Raw genomic sequence first — 16,989 nt, 5'->3', positions numbered from 1 at the left:
CATGTTTGACAGCAGGCTACTTCCCATCTGGCTTGGGCAGATTTTCTTCTGAATTGCCATTTGCTTCAGTGTTGAACCTGGAGCACATAGATGGCTGACAAGTGAATATTTGGAACTGATTCCACATGAATAGATCTACTGAGCATGCACCTTTACATAGCAGATGAGGAGTATCCTGTCAGTATATGCCAGACAAACTCTGTGTGTGTGGAGATATATGCAAAGTAATGCCTTTGACATTTTGAAAATGACAAATGGTGTGTGTAAGTAATCTTAAAAATTGCATAAATTTCTTCTAGCTCTTAAGAAATACGAAATGGAAAATAGTATATAGATATGGTGCATGGAAGAAATTAGAGCTAGTAATTTCTCCTATGTCTCTCTGTCATTGAGCTGCAGAAAATTGCAGAATTAGATTAAGAGGGGGCTTTAGTGGTGTAGCAGTGATGTTCCTAAAACACTGATAACGGTGAGGCAAAAAGAAAAAAATTGAGAAAAAGGTGAAATACCCATTTCTTTATCCTTTATTCCTTTGCAGTTAATACAATCAAATTCTGCTATAAATATCAATAATGCCTCAGTTGCAAAATATAATGAGAAGAATCTTTGAATATATTACATGATTCTCTTCACTTTTGCAATGTTTTTTGACTAACTCTTCACTAGCTGTGGTCGAGCAGATCAAGCTATGACTCTTCTAGATCATATCACTCTTTGTGTCCCTGGCACTTCCACATTGATAGACTGCCAAGATACCCCGAGAAATTCTAGAAAGAATTTAACATTTAGATTTTTGAAGCTAATTGTTAACTCAAATATTGTTTAAAAAAATCCCCAAAAATTGCACTCCCCTGGCTGTTTAGAGACTCTTCACTGTGCATGGACACAAAATACATCTCTCAGGATACAAATGATGTAAAGTGATGTATTCTGGGATCAACATTTCCAGCATTTCATTGCCCAGATAAGTCTTAGGTAAATATCCATTATATAAAGTTGCAATAACTTGTAACAGTAATGCAGATAGAGTTATGAAAATTAATTCATATGAGTGCATAAAATAGAGCTGCATAGGGGATGTTTATAAATTCACAATAGAAAGCTGGTAACTACTATGATGCAAGCAAGTTATACCTCACATGTCAAAAAGAAAGATGTATGAGTAAAATCGACAGCATTGCAGCAGAAATGCATTGGCTGCAGGCCCCAGATATCAGCATAGTCACTTACGTTCAAAGCAGGAAACAAAACTTCAAGGATATCCTGTTCTATTGATTCACAGGTGCCTTTTTCAGCAGTTTTATTTTCTGTAAATTCAAATGAAATATCAAATACAATGTCACTTTAACAGAATTTTTTATCTCTCACACAAAAATATTTTTCACTGTATATTGGTCTAAGAGATTCTAAAAATTGTGCCCACTCACATATGAATTCCAAAAAATCTCCTTGGCCAACTAATGTAATATGCACATCACTTATGTGTAGACATTTCTTTATATATTTTTGCAAAAATGTAACCAATCTTAACATTTTAAAATTTTATTTTTGTAAAACCAGACTCAAAAGTGGGGTTAGTTTCCTTTCTTTTGTTATTTTTTTTGAATTTCAGTCAGCTGTGTGGCATGTAATTAGAATGCTGTTTGGAGTACGTGCATTTTGAAGACAGTCAAATTAATATAATTTCATCAGTCACAGAATCTAGAAAGAGTATTTCACAGTCCATTCACTTAAATTAAAGATTCCACTGCAGAAAAGAAAGAATTCAGACAATAATTTATGATCTGCTACTTGATATCTTCTCTAGGAATATGACTTAATTAATTATTTATATTTATCTAAGCCATTAATAAATTAAATAAAATAGCATTCTTCCTACCTCAGTGGTAGGCTGCTGGATTCAAAGATAATTTGAACAAATAAAGCGTTTGATTAGTGAATGTATAAGAGTTAATTCTCACGTTGTATTCTGTAACTATGGATAGATTCAGCTGATTTATATTACCTGTTCTGTCTCTAGGGAGTGACCTACAAGAAATATTCACAGTGAAAGTTTTTATATTATAGGATGGAATTCTTTTAGCTGACCTGACCATGTTCTTAATGCAGGTGTTTTACAAAATATTTCACTATCTGACTTTTTTTAAGGGCATGTTTCTAAATGTAGAAAATTTTAAATCAGGCAGAGTGGGGCATATAAATTACTCAAGAGAGATCTTCTAATAGATGCTTGTAACTTCAAATACTATAGCTTAATATATTAAAAATACAAACAAATAAATTATTCATTTCCTAAATATGCAACAGCAAGTGAAAAGAATAATCTTAACTCTCCTCTTAGAGTTTAGCCAGCCTCCTTCCCTGCTGCATTTATTATTCCCAATGGATTTTTCAGCCAGGGATTTTTTTTTGGTGTTGTTTGGGGTTTTTTTGGTTTTGTTTTTTTTTTGGGAGGAGGGGGGTTTGTTGGTTTGTTTTGGTGTTTTTGGGGTTTTTGTTTGTTTGTTTTTGGAGGGTTTTTGTTTGGGTTTTTTTTTTTTTTGTTTGTGCAAATGTCTAGACATTAGTTTACTTTTGGGGCTTGTCGGCAAAGTACAAAGTGGGTAAAATATGAGTAAATGCCCTGTAAATGCATGATGAGCACTTCATCATCCTTTAGATGTGTAGGATGTTGTCCCCTATGTTATGTCCAGCTTTTAAAAGACCAGAGCTTTGCTATTTGCAACAGCATATATGAATAGGATGTGTGGGAATGGTTTAAAGCTGCACCAGGAGAGTTTTAAACTGGATATTAGGAAGCATTTCTTTATCCAGAGGGGGGGTCAAACACTGGAATGTACTTTCTAGAGAGGTGAAACCCCAAGCCTATCAATGTTTAAGAGACATTTGGACAATGCCTTTACCAATGTGCTTTTACTTGGTCAGCCCTGGATTGGCCAGTCAGTTGGACAAAATGATTGTTGTAGGTCCCTTTAAACTGAAATATTCTGTTCTGTTCTATTCCTTTGATGTCATGTTTTATACAGTTAATTTCTTTTTCTTTTTTTTTTTTTTTCCCTTTCACTTTTCCTTTTTCCCCTTGTCCTTTTTTTTCTCATTTTCTTTCTGTTTGCTTTTACACTTAGAGAAAGTTACTAGATACACCAATAGGATTGGGTTGGAGTGTTAGATTTTAATCACTGAATGCTTTGAACTTACTTCAGTATTCCCAGTATGTTTTACTGTACCTAATCAGACCAATTACATTAATTTTTACAATGCTCAGTTCTGAGAAAGTGCTTTCTTCTTAGTAAGAAGATGACGTTCTTTGTTGCTTCTCCAACTGCTTTTTGAGGACAGATTTGAAAGAAAGACTTTTTACCTAAAGAAGTGTTTGACAAGAGACTTTTACACGCCTACTGCTTCCATTCTATGGTGCTTTTCTTTGTTCCAGCACAGTTGCACAAGCATTCCTGCACATTTTCAGCCTGTTCCTCTGATTTTAATATACTTCTATTAGAAACAACAGGGATAGCAAGGATTTAAAGATTGATTTTGTGAACAAGATCATTTATTAAATTGAAAATAAATAAATAAACTAACAGCAAAACCCAAAACCAACCAACCAAACAAACAAAATGAAGCTCCCCAGACATAACAGTTCTATCTCTAACATATGTGAATACAAAAGTAAGGCTGAATTTTCACTGTCATGTCAAACTGCTGCACTTAGCAAAAACCGACAGCTATTTGAGCTGCTTTAGTGGACTAAACCAGCAGAATAATGTCCACCTTTTTTTTTTTCTCATGAAATTATTTTGCTTCATATTTGTCTAAATAGCTGCTAATGAGGCTGGAAGTATTCACAGTATGAAGGAAGCAGTGATAGTAGGCAAACAGGGATGTGGAAGAGAAAATGGGATTTCTGCACAGGAAGCTGTTAGGCCAAGTCTGAAGACCATCCTGAGAGACTTTCCTGCTTTCTGGTAGTTTCAAAAAGATCTTATGTATCTCTCAGTAGGAGAAACAAAACAGCTGTAATTTGACAGATGTGATTGGATGCAGTGCAGAGGGGAGGTATCTAAGTGACTTTTCCATATGTTTAAAATTGTTATTTTCTCAGTACTTCCATTCATTCTGTCTCAAAGTTTGCAGAACTTGAGTATCATCCCCTTCACATTGGTGCCTCTTTTTTATCTTTTTTTTTCCTCCTGCATGTCTAGGCTAAGAATCAAAGAACATTATGGTAGGAAGAGAGCCACAAAGAATTATAATACTGGCTAATATTAAAAGCATTAAAAGAAGGATCCCATGGATCCTTTCAAAAGTAACTGCTTGGAGTTTATAAATATTCCATACTCTTTGAAGTTAAGTCCCTATTGTAGCTGAGGCTGCTTTCCATATCCTGACATAATTCTCTTTTCACACCTCCACCAAATTTAAAAGGTGACATATTTTGAAGAGTAGTTTTGAAAACTTTCCTTAAATCTCAGGCAAGACTAGAAAACAATGCCCAGTGAGCACAATGACTGGCACTGAGCATTACTGGCACATTTATTTCAACTAATACATACGTTTGGTAGTCAATGATCAATGCGGAACATAATTTTAGATTTTTTTTTTCCAGGAGACACAGGCAGGGTATTTTTTTTCCTTAAATATTTTTTGTTACTTCTCTTAAACATTAACAATTTTCTAAAATCAGTATTCTATGTTGCCTTGTTTGAAGAAATAAAAGAAAAATAACACCCTAGGCTCCGGAAAGAGTCAGTTGGTGAGATTTTCTTCTCTTCCAGTAACTCTGTTGTGTCTGACACTGGTGGGTAAACAGAAGGTCTATTCTTTTTACACACCTATGATTAAATATATTTATGTAAAACCAGCATAGCCACAGATATGAATGATGCCTTTCAAAAAGAAATCTTTCAAAAAGCAGTTTCAAAGCTGAAAGGAATAACAGGTACATTTAGTCCCCAAAATTATTAACAATACACTTGGTTGATGCAACTGAAACAAAATTCTACATATCTGAAAATAGTGAACAGTTTGGAAGTTTAAAATTTTCATTTTTGCAAATGTATTCTCAGATTTCCTCTGTAAAGTACGAAACCCAATCAACATTGGCTGTTGATTTGTTGTTGTGATTTCAGAATCTGTAGCTATTTCCTGCTGATACTGTGTGGGACACAGGATATCTGAGCCACCTTTGTCAGTTGTTGTAAAGTACTGCTCCTGGAGAAAAGTTTCCAGCTCACAGTTCAGAATGCTACTTAAAAACTGTGCATGTTTTCTTATGTATATGTATACATATACTCAGTTAATAAAAAAAACTCCAACACTTTGAATATGAATACATGAAAAAAACATCTTCCTACTGCCTATAGTTTTCAAGATCTAAAGTAATAATAATAATAATAATAATAATAATTCTATGCAATAATTTGTTTTTATGGTTAAGATTCCCCAGATCTTTTGAAGATACTTGTTACCATCAGACCATATATATTACATAACCTGAGAATTTTTTACTTGTCCTTGGAGATGAGACATATAAACAAATCTGTCTCTGTAGAAATAAATAGGAAACCATGTACCAAGACAGAATGCCTTTTTCTTATGCTTGTCTGCACTTAGTCTGTAATCCTTCATACAATATGAACTGTAATATTCATCACTTATACATGCATAAAAGTGCTGAGCTTCAGTTCTCCTATAACTAAAACAAATTAATACATTTGTCTTCATTAGTTGAACATAATGAAAATAAAAAAAGGTCCAAATTATTTATTTTTATGCAGGTCAAGCCATGTATTGAAACTAATTTAAGAATTTCAACTGCCTGGGCGGTTAATTTATTATTTTGGAAATGTAAGAATGTGTAACTAGGTAGGTAACATAGCATATTTGATGAAAGAACTGTTTTTTATGGTTGCCTCAGGATTATGAGCATATTGAGGCACAATCTGGGAGGCATGCTGAGACTGAGCTTTATAGCAACAAGGAATTGCCAAAACATTTAACATCCTGTTGTGTTTGTGAGCCGACTTTGCGCTAGAGAAGGGGCTTCTAGTAGGAACTTTCCAAACAGATACAACCAAAGCAAAGATATTATTAAAAATTCATGTTGATGTTATTGTGCTTATGACCATAATGTATGGTATTCCCATATGTTGTGTAAATGGCCTAGGAGTAAGTCATATGAGAAGCAACTGAGGGAGCTGGGGTTGTTTAGCCTGGAGGAAATGAGGCTTAGGAGAGACCTTCAAGAAGGTTGGCCCTTTCTCCCAGGCAACTAACAACAGGAAAAGGGGAAATGGCCTCAAGCGGCTCCAGGAGAGGTTCAGGTTGGACATGAGGAAGAATTTCTCTGCTGGAAGTGGTGGCAAGTATTGGAATGGGGTGTCCAGGGAAGTTGTGCAATCACCATCCCTCAATGTGTTCATGGAACAACAGGATGTTGCAATTTATGCCATGGTTTAATTGACAAGGTGGTGTTTGGTAAAAAATTGGACTTGACGATCTTGGAGGTCTTTTCCAAAATTAATGATTCTATGATTCCATGAATCTACAGATTGAATTGACAAAGACTCATCTACAAATTTAAAATTTCTCTGGCCTGATACATTGCCCTTAACTAGAAAAAGCTGGCGAATTACATCCCAGCACATGGTATTTCCATGGTTTGTAGTTAGATGCACCCAGGGCCACTTCACATCTCAGTTCATACCCATGATGAAACAGTTAATAATAAGATATTAATTGTTTAGAGAATTTCCCTTATAGCTTGCCAAAGGATTGAGGTTTTCTGCAAGAGTGTGAAATGAGTTTTCAGGTGGGACAGTTTTGTTATGACCTTACACTTGTCTTTCAGCCTAATCTTATCTGACTGACCAAAATCGTTAAATATACCAGAAACACTTGTATAATTTCTTTAGGCTTTGTTAATTCATCTGTTTATTTTTGGGTAGTGTTAGACAAATACCTCTTTCAAAGGAGGCTATATTTGCAAACCATTCATATGTGAGTGCCACAGATTTGCAAGGTGCATTGAAAAAAGAAAGCACTGTACAAATATCAAATACTGTTATCTGTGGCAAAAAATGATATCATTGATTTTCTCACTAGAGGTTTCAACAAAGAGATCTTCCCATTCTGCAGCTGTGCAATTCAACAGGGGTAAAGAGATAATGGTATATTATGATAATGATATTTTTAAATATTCTCTGATTTTAAAATGCATGAAGAGCCTATGAAAAATGTTACTATCGCTCATTTGTTTAATCTAAGAGATGTGCTTTAGAGCAGTTTATAATGATAGTTTGAGGAGTGGCTGAAAAAAACTTAACCTGTGTCAAAAAAAGAAAAGATATAGCTGGAGGGCTAATAAAGTAATTTAATAATGATCTGAGCATTTAAACCAGTAAAAGAAATCCATAAACATCTTCATTTTGTTCAGGCTACCTTGATACTACAAAAAGAAACTGTGTATAAACCCGTTACTGTCATGTCTTATTTGAATAATTCATTATAGGCAACCATTATCCTGTTTTGTTTTGTTTTATAATATACTCACTGTAGAGGATAAATATGTTTTAATCTAGTTGCAAATTACTATTTTTAAGTATGTTCTTTTCCCTGTCCTAAAACAATAAGTACTTATGAACATGAGAATTACTTAATGGCTACTGTACTTCCAACTCTCAAATATTCATCTGACTTTGATACAAATTTTTTGCATATTTAAGTCTAGGAAATTAATAAGTAATAAATCTCAGCTATATCATCCATCTTGTTTGCATTTCAGCTTTATATACCTACATGAACTTTAAAACAATGGTTCCATAAAGAAATGACCAGAAATTAGCCTTAGCTGGGAATTGGTTATGAGTGGGAATAAGTGAAAACAGTTAGAGAACACACCACTGAGAAAGTGAGAAAGTGTTTTGATTACATTAGGCATAAAATATAGATTTTAAGTATTCCCTTATTTACCAGAAACTTGTCTTTTCCAAGCCATACATGTACCTCAAAAATGAATACATATATATATATATATATATATGTGGGTGTGGGTGTATATGTAAATATATATGTAAAGGTATAATGAGCAGGTTTGGTTTGGATTTTGTCTTGAATGTTTGCAGTTTTAATTTAGATAATTTAGACTGCTAAAATCTAGTTAAGCAGTAGCCATCTACTGAGAATTTTCCTTTTTAGTAACTGCAAATTAATGAACATTTTCTGTTTACTCCATGTCTAGTATTAAAATATTATAATCGTAATGTAACAGAAGGTGTCTGGCTTAAAAATAAGAATCTACAAACACTGTTTTTTTCCATCAAAAAGCTGATTTTGAAAATGGAGCCAGGGACTGGGAACTGATAGAATTCCTTTTCTTTCTTCGTGCATTTCTTGGAGTTTTTAGAACCCACAGATAGGAAGAATGAACCAAGCTACATTTACCCTTCTTTCTGTTGCTTCCTCCCCATCCTGCTCAGAGAAGGTAAAGAGGGTTAGGGAGCTGAGGTGGCTGTAAATTTTAAAACAAAAACATTTCTATGGTGATAAAATAAGGGTTTCTCCTGTAGCCAGCACCTAATACTTTCCTACAGCATGTAATAGCTGTGACTGTCAGTCTTTATTACTGAGCGCTGACTATACTCTAGATTCCAGGAAGGTGTTTCAGTCCCTGTGGTGTATGAGGCTGTAGGAAACATTTTCCATGGTTCTTCATAATCTGAACATCTGCTCCACAGTTAGGTGTAAACATTCCATGTTGTTTCTGTCCTGCCTATGACTGCAGTATGCACGACACTTGTGAGAAACTGAACTCCACATAGTGTGTGACCAGCTATCTCCTGGGAGGGAATGTCTGCTCCGAAGGACTGGGCTGAATTTCGTCTTGTAAAAGTAAAATTTTGTCATAGTAAAAGATGAATGGGGATAACAGAACAATAAAAACCCCAAAACTTTCAAGTAGGATATGACTAAGCACACAAGCAGTTTGGTGGCAGAACATTTAGATTGTGGTTCTTGACAGGGCTGAGTGATGGGATAAGAGATGTTAAGCAAGAACTCAAATGATTCACCCATTCCCAGCAGTATAAATGGTGTTATTCTGCATTCTTATGGAAACTTCAGGCATGCTTAAATTGGAGTGAGATTGTGACTGCAGTATATTGAATTTAAACACAGACTATCTTTAGGATAGATAGATAGATGGATGGATAGATAGATAGATAGATAGATAGATAGATAGATAGATAAAAGATAGATAGATAAAGGTGCCATAATCACAACAGGAATGGGTTCATGCTGAAAAACAAACTCAAAACAAACAAGACAGAACTCTCCCATTCTGCTGAAAGAAGTTCTAAATTATCTTACTTTTGTACCTAAGTTCTGAATATGATGGTGTATTCCTAACAACCTTTGCCTTTTACTTAGGCCAAGTACACAGAATAGAAATAATGTTGCAAGATAAATAGAACTGTCTTGGGATTACTAATAACAAAAGAAAAAAGAGAAATAAGAGATGGTATCCATGGTCTCTGTTTATTCAGAATGTACTTTTCTTATCTAGAAAAACAAAAGTAATATGTAACTATGTCCTGTGGGCATATTTAAAAGCCCACAGGACATAGTTACATGTTACTTTTGTTTTTCTAGATAAGAAAAGTACAATTCATAGACATTCCTTTTGATAAAATGCCCCTGGCATGACGGAACAAAAAATTTCCTGGCTCTAAACTTATTGAAGGAGTTAGCAGAATGCTGCTCTTCCTTTTGGTTTACTTAAAGTCAAAATCAGTTCTACAGGTCCCAATATGCTCCAACTGCTTTCATATGATAGAATGAGTAAAACAGACTAAAAGTAACAAGGGAGGAGATTTTGCTAAGTTAAAATCTAGTAGGAAGCATTTTCGAGACCAGTTAGATCAGCAGAATTTCAAATTACTAATCTGTATGCAGTGAAGCCTCAATATAAAAAGCTTATATGTTCATAATTTACATATAAACACATCATTATGTTCATAAATCTTTACATATTGAGACTTCAGGGCAGAAAACATATCTATGTATAGCTCCTGCAGTAACTCTGGGAGACTGCTAGTTTCGTAGAGATTCTTTAGAAAAAGGTGTTTTATGCAAATTTTCATTTTTATTTTAAACTTTTGTAAGCAGGTAACTGCAATTAGAAATTATTCCTTCCCCTCTTGAGGTTGTCGAACTTGTGCAGGAAAGAAGAAACACCTCTATAATCTATGACAGAAGGGCTTAAAATAATTCTGGCAGAAATTCTCATTCCTGCAAACAGGAGCTAGAGAAGGATCAATCGATAATTTATAGATTATATTCTGTAAATCCTCCAGTCCCAGTTTGTCTTGGTAGTAAATAGTTTATATCAGTTGATAAGGAAATAAAAGGGGTAAGAACCAACAAAAGAGAGGGCAGAAAAGGTCCAATATTTACATGTAATCTTTTGCCTTTTTCTTCACTCAGTGGAAGATTATACACTCAGTTTTTCCCCCTGATTTTGGAAGAGCATTTTAAAAATCACTCTCTGCTCTTCCCCCCATGCACAGACTTGTAAAATTGGGTTTTTTTCAACTGCTTTGTGTTGAAGGTTGAGATGTGAAGTTTCTATTTCCTCATGTTTCAGAATTTTATTCTCTTTCTTTTAATTCTCTTTCTTTTTTTTTCCTTATGCTTTATTGCATCACACTTATTCATACTGTAGGTATTTTGCTAGTTCATTCATATACGCTGTCTATGAATATTAAAATTTCTATTTTGCTTTATAGCTTTTTTCTTTTGTTTTGAACAACAAACTTCCCTTTAATGAGGATTTAAATAAAATTATACTAAACACTTTAGATTTAAAAATGTAAAAAGCAGGACATAGGCTTCTTGCAACACCTCATGGTAGGGCTTGAGTCATCTTTCAGTCATGTGATGAGAGTAATAGAGAAAATGACCTGAAAACATCAGAAATCTTTTGCATTTGCTCATCAACATTTTTCAGTTCTGCAGGAAGAGCAGCTGTTATACCCAGAGTGTAATCTGGGTGCCTTGACTACATTTTCTATTTTCTATTTTATTGCTTATTACTTTTTATGCTACCTTTGTCATCCACAGATCAGTCTGTGATACTTTTAGCCACTTCAGGTGCTTCTGGGTGGATTTTCCATTGCTGGGACTTGCAGTCCTGTTTGTAAGAGAAAAAAAGCTAGGAGAAAATATAGTCAGAGGAAACAATATTGTTCATATGCTTCCTTTGTTCTTTTAAGAGCTACTTGAATAAGGATAAACAGAATTAAAAATTCCTTTTCTCAAAGTATCAGATTATTAGGTGTACTCAATATTTGCTGCAAAATGAAAACTATGAATTTAGAGCATTCTAGGTCCTTCAGAATTAGAATAGAACTACAGCATTCAATGCTAGCTTTTTCATGGATATAAATTTTTAAATGCTTGATTTAACAGCAGCAATATATAATGCTTGTCATCCCACATCGATCCTTACTTGTGACAGGATCACTTGTTAGACAGGGTAATAAGGTATAACAAATATAAACATTGCAGTAGAAAGGCCCTGTAATCCATTCCAGAATTATGTGTGCAAAATTTTGCCGACCACCAACAGCAATACAATTACTATTGTACTGAGTCACTATTAGCTGTGTGTTTCTAATGCAACCTTCATAAACGTAACTAATCGTAGACTGTATTAGCCCATGCTTTATTGTTTCTGTCTATGAATTCCTCAGTTAATTAATTTTTTAACTGCTTCAAATAGACTAGAATTGTAAGTGTAAAAATCTGATCCCCAGAAAATATAAATAATACATGACGAATAGATGGTACTCACTATATTTAGACCAACAGAGAGTGTGGAAACAAAATGCAAATCAGTTTAATTAGAAAGCAGCCTGTCAGATCAGAAGACAGCTTAAACTGAGTCCAAGACTATTTCTCTGAATCTAATGTTATTTAAGCTGTTATTGTTAAATATTTATATGCAGTGTAATGTTGAAAATATCCCCAAAAGATTACAGAATGCACTTACACTTCCCCAGGCTCTTGTGGACTAATCACTTCCTTCTTCCATCTGACTGAAGCAACATGTCAAGCATAGGGTTTGCAGAACTCCAGCATAATCAGGATGGTCTGAAATGATGTGACTTAGGCCCCTGAATGCACAAGAGAGTAGAAAAGAGTTTGTTTTCCTTTCTTTATGCTTCCTGTACAGTCCAGTGCAAACACAGTTTACCTCCTAGCACAAAACATCATCCTTTTCTAAGCATAGATGATAAATGCACAAGTCCTTGCAATTTAAATACTTTGAGGATGGCTCTTCACACCTTTTATTCTTGAATAAAGGAAAAGATGCTTTTGTATTTTGTAAGTAGCAGTTCTTTCTATGTTCTCTACTGGCACAGCAGCTATTTGTTATAAGCTTTCTTCTCAGGATAAGTTCTAGATATGTAAAAAGAATTTGAAGAAATTTAGAATAAGTTAAAAGAAATTTAAAAAAAAGTATACATATTTTCCAACAGTTTTAAGACTATAAAGCATCTTATCCATGCATTTCTTGAGCTCCTCACAGCTGATCACAGTGCATTAAATAGTTAAACAGGTACCATCTCTCTAGCGGATACAGAAGATTTTTTCCAAAGGTAAAAAGTTAATGAAAATTTATTTTATTACTCAGCTGAAAGAAACCCTAAAATCTATAGCCAGTAAGTAGCATTATTACGATAGAGAGAAAAAGAGGAGGGATACATTATAGAGGGGATGTTATGCCTTTTCATCTACTCTTTTTCTTCCTTTCCTGAGATTTCTTAACCACTTTAATGAAGAGTCTTTTGTTCCTGTTTTCGAAGGACAAGAGAAATGATGGCTTTGTTCTCTACTTAAACATTGCACAAGTCTTAACAGAGAAAGTACTTCTAACTGACATGATTTACTCTCTAACATCCAGAAAATAAAAGCTTTTTTCATTGCCATTATTCAATTATCAATGTACATTTTAAAATACCCATTGAGAAGCCCTTATGCACAACGTAAAATAAAAGAGAACAGATTACATACAAAGATATGACACCAGCCTTTGAACTATCCCTTGAAATATTGAAATGTTCAAAAGCTACAAAATTATCATGTCATTTTAAAATAATGGATTATGAGAAAGAAATACATCAAAATATGAGAATATACATCCCTGATATCCAAACACACTGAATATTATCCCTCTGAATTCTTGCTACCTGGTACTGTTAATAAGTAAGTGCATGCTGAAAGGTATCTTAAGTGCCTGAAAATCTATCAAATAAAGACTTTTGTGGGTTGGTCCTGAAGCATAAATTGTTTCTCCCTCATTTAATAAAATGACAGGAGAAAGTATTCATTAAATATGAATATGAACTTTCATTAGCTTTGTGGTAGCAAGCTAATTTCATTAAATATGAACTTTCATTAGCTTTGTGGTAGCAAGCTATGAAGCAACAGCCTGCAGATTTAGTATATTAAACTAAATCTAATGAAGCCCATTTAAAAACTTATTGGGAAAAAATTGGAAAAATGACTGAGTATAATATTTGGGCATGAAGAACTTTGAGACCATGGGAATAAATGTGATAGGAATTGCTGCATCAAGTGGCCTGGCTTACTGGCAATAGCAGCTGGATCAAGTTTTCTGGCTATATATTGGTGTGAGCAAGCAGGTTTGTATTTATGTGATCAGTGTGATGGTGTCGAGAAGCAAATGTCTTTTTGACTAATATTATGGCTGTTAAAGATATAGTTTTCATGAGTTGTTATTTATTCTTATTTGGAATAACTAACATTTCATGTAATATATTCCATGTGATATTTCTTCCCTGTGTTCTCTTCAGGTTCTCCATATAGAGACAAGATCACTATAGCAATTCTTCAGCTGCAGGAAGAAGGCAAGCTCCACATGATGAAAGAGAAATGGTGGAGAGGCAATGGTTGCCCAGAAGAGGAAAGTAAAGAGGCCAGTGCTTTGGGAGTTCAAAATATTGGAGGAATCTTCATCGTGCTGGCAGCAGGATTGGTGCTTTCTGTCTTTGTGGCAGTTGGGGAGTTTTTGTATAAATCAAAAAAAAATGCCCAGTTGGAAAAGGTAAATATTGTCATTACCTGTTTATTTTATATTTATGGTCTATTTAAATAATACTTTAAACATTTTGTGATGTTTAGTGAAATGTAGGTGATGCATACTTATTGTTTATTCTTATAGTAAAGTATTTGTCTAACAAAGGATGACAGCAAAATATCCAAGTTTTACATTTACAGCTTTTAATTTTTTTCAATGTGTTTAATTGTAGCCAGATTTCAGGACAAGTGACTATTTCTCCTCTTATTCAAGCCTGAAAAAAGACAGCTTTTTACTCCTGGAAGTTCACTGCAGTTAATTTTATGGATGAAGAAGAAATCTGAAACTGTAATGGGAAACAAATTAATCTCCTACAGATAATTCTGATTTTCAAAAGACAAACTCTCTGTAGCTCAGAGTCAAAGTCTAAAAATGTCTCTATGGAAATGTTTATTACAGGAGTTTATATTTACAAAGTTGTCCTGGTAACATCTGGAAAAGATTACATCAACATGATCCTTTTTTTGGTGGGTTTACTACTGATATGATGTCCTGTAATTTCAAACTGACCCAATATTGAAAATCCTATTGTTAACTTGTTGTTTACTTGCAATTTATACAACCAGAATACTGTAAATGTGCTAAGACTAATAATATATTGAAAAATTTGTTGCTGAAATTATCATTTTTTTGCATAATAATTAAATACTGCTATATGTATGTGCCCATGTCTAAACCTAAAATAAATAGTCTATTTTATTGCAATGGCAAAATCTGAATTTTAAACATCGAGAGAAATATTGGATTTTGCTAGGTCTTTTTGATTTTTACTTTTGAGGAGATTGTGACCTCTGACAATTTTTAAATTTATGTTTAGAAATGTAATTTAATACAATCAGTAGTAAATCCAAAAGATATATTTATATTGGTATTTTTCCAGATGATGCTAGTGAGCTTTTGTAACTTGAGTCATTACTCAGAAAATTTACTATTTGTTTTCGCTTCTTTTGAGGCAACTTTTTGGTACTCAAATTTCCTGTTATAAATATATTGTTAAGAATTTTTTTCTAACACACACTAAAGCAGTGTGAGGTTTCAAGGTCCTAAACACTGTTTGAACATGGGTACATTCATTTAATTGTTGAAGGACCCTTTAGGTCCTCTTCTTTACAGTACTGCAGGCTAATTCCTTCTGTTAACAGACTATTGGAATGTTATGTTTCTGAAATGAATCTGTAAGGAATAATAATACTGGTTACTTAAGAAACCCATGTAAATATCAATAATTTTTATCCATTCCTAAAATGGATATGGATCTCATATAACCATCAGTAAAACTTGGTTTAGCTTTTCTGGACTTTTAGCACACTCTCAATTAAAAAATAGGACTGCTTTGATAATAATTTTGTTACACGAGTTCAGTATTTTACAGGGTGTAAATACATATGTGACAAGAGCAGCATGTTGGAAGTTGAGTATCAGGGGAAGCAAACAGAAACGTTCTAAATAAGGATTTGTTTCCTTTAAGTTCTTTAGATTGGTGGGGGGGAGAAAGAGTTTGTGTATGTTTGCTTGGTTTGATTTTTTTTTTCATTTTTCTTTTGTGTTTGGTTTTTTATCACTTTTTTGCTCATTAGTGTTGAATAGAGATAACAATGACTGGAGGAATGTGACCTTTCAAAACCATTTGTACCAGAAATGTTTAATAATCAAGTATTTAGATACTTTTAAAAGTTAGGAATAAATCTGAAGCAGCTGAGTTGAGTCAGGCTTCTCTCCTTTCTCTCCTCCCTGCCTCCAATCACTTACCTGCTGTCTCCTCCCTGCTGCTCCCACATACCTTGATATCAGCAGATCATTGAAATTTCACTGAAGTTTTATTTATGGAATGAACTTCAGGCAAAGATGATGCTTGCATCCCTACACATGGCCAACCCCACCATCCCCTCACCCAGTCTTCTTGCAACACCCAAAGACTTTCAGAAAGCGTCTTCTTTCAACCTCTCCAGGTGTAGCAGATCCCCTTTGCCTAGGAGAGGGAGCAACAGCAGCCTAGGGCGAGATAAGAAATCCTCTCATTTCTCCCCAGTCTCTGCAAGTCCCTGCAGAGATTAGTAAACATTGCAAATAGTGCTGCCTTGGATATCCTGTGGGGCTAGAAGAGGCACCTGTAAGGGTTTGGTAACATTTGTGGTTTCATCCCTTAGGAATCAGAGCATCATTCTGGCACAGTGTTTGTCAGTATTTCCCAAGAGGGAAGATCAAAGGTCATATTAAGAACCAAGGAAACAAAATGAATCAGACAACTTCAGCTGCTGAGTATATGGGGTGTCTCGAGCTATAAGTGTATGAGTGTTTGCTTTGTAATGTATACTAAATATTCATTTGTACTTCCAGCAGGGAGGCAATGCAGATTGAAATTGTATAATACAGATATGGGGGTTTAGAATTTTTTATGTCATCCTGATCTTGGAGCTTACACATGAGCAGAGATATTGTTTGGTGTGAACCTGTTTGGAGGAGTGAAATCTTGAAAGGAGTCAAGCTAAGAAAAACAGCAGATAAAATGGTTTTATTCACTAAAATAAAAAATGCTGCATCTTGTAAGAAAAGATGGCTCAAAACATCCATGCCCCTGATGTGTTTAAAAGTCAGAAACAAACATATGACACTCCTGAGACTTTCTGTGAAACAGATGACTTTATGCCACCACAATACTTTCCAGACAGAGGGAAATTCCTCTCTTATTAACACCAATCAAAAGCAAAGATAAGCCTGGATGTTATCAAAGTTAGACTGCCAGTCACTGACACTTACTAAAGCTAGCTTGCTTGAAAAATAAGTATCCTTAATTACTAACTATTTTCTAGAAAATCCAGTCATTATGA

General features: G+C 34.3%; 1 protein-coding gene across 1 annotated transcript in view; it reads left to right on the top strand.

The window, feature by feature from the left end:
- Positions 1-16,989, top strand: part of GRIK2 (glutamate ionotropic receptor kainate type subunit 2) — a 353,523-nt gene that overhangs the window by 320,073 nt on the left and 16,461 nt on the right. The window contains exon 15 of the mRNA XM_059842388.1: positions 13,878-14,128. Coding sequence (XP_059698371.1) covers positions 13,878-14,128 — 251 coding nt within the window. The remainder of the gene's footprint in view (positions 1-13,877; positions 14,129-16,989) is intronic.

The sequence above is a fragment of the Haemorhous mexicanus genome, chromosome 3, assembly GCF_027477595.1.
Source record: "Haemorhous mexicanus isolate bHaeMex1 chromosome 3, bHaeMex1.pri, whole genome shotgun sequence".
Classification (NCBI taxonomy): domain Eukaryota; kingdom Metazoa; phylum Chordata; class Aves; order Passeriformes; family Fringillidae; genus Haemorhous; species Haemorhous mexicanus.
This window is presented reverse-complemented; position numbering and strand designations above follow the sequence as displayed.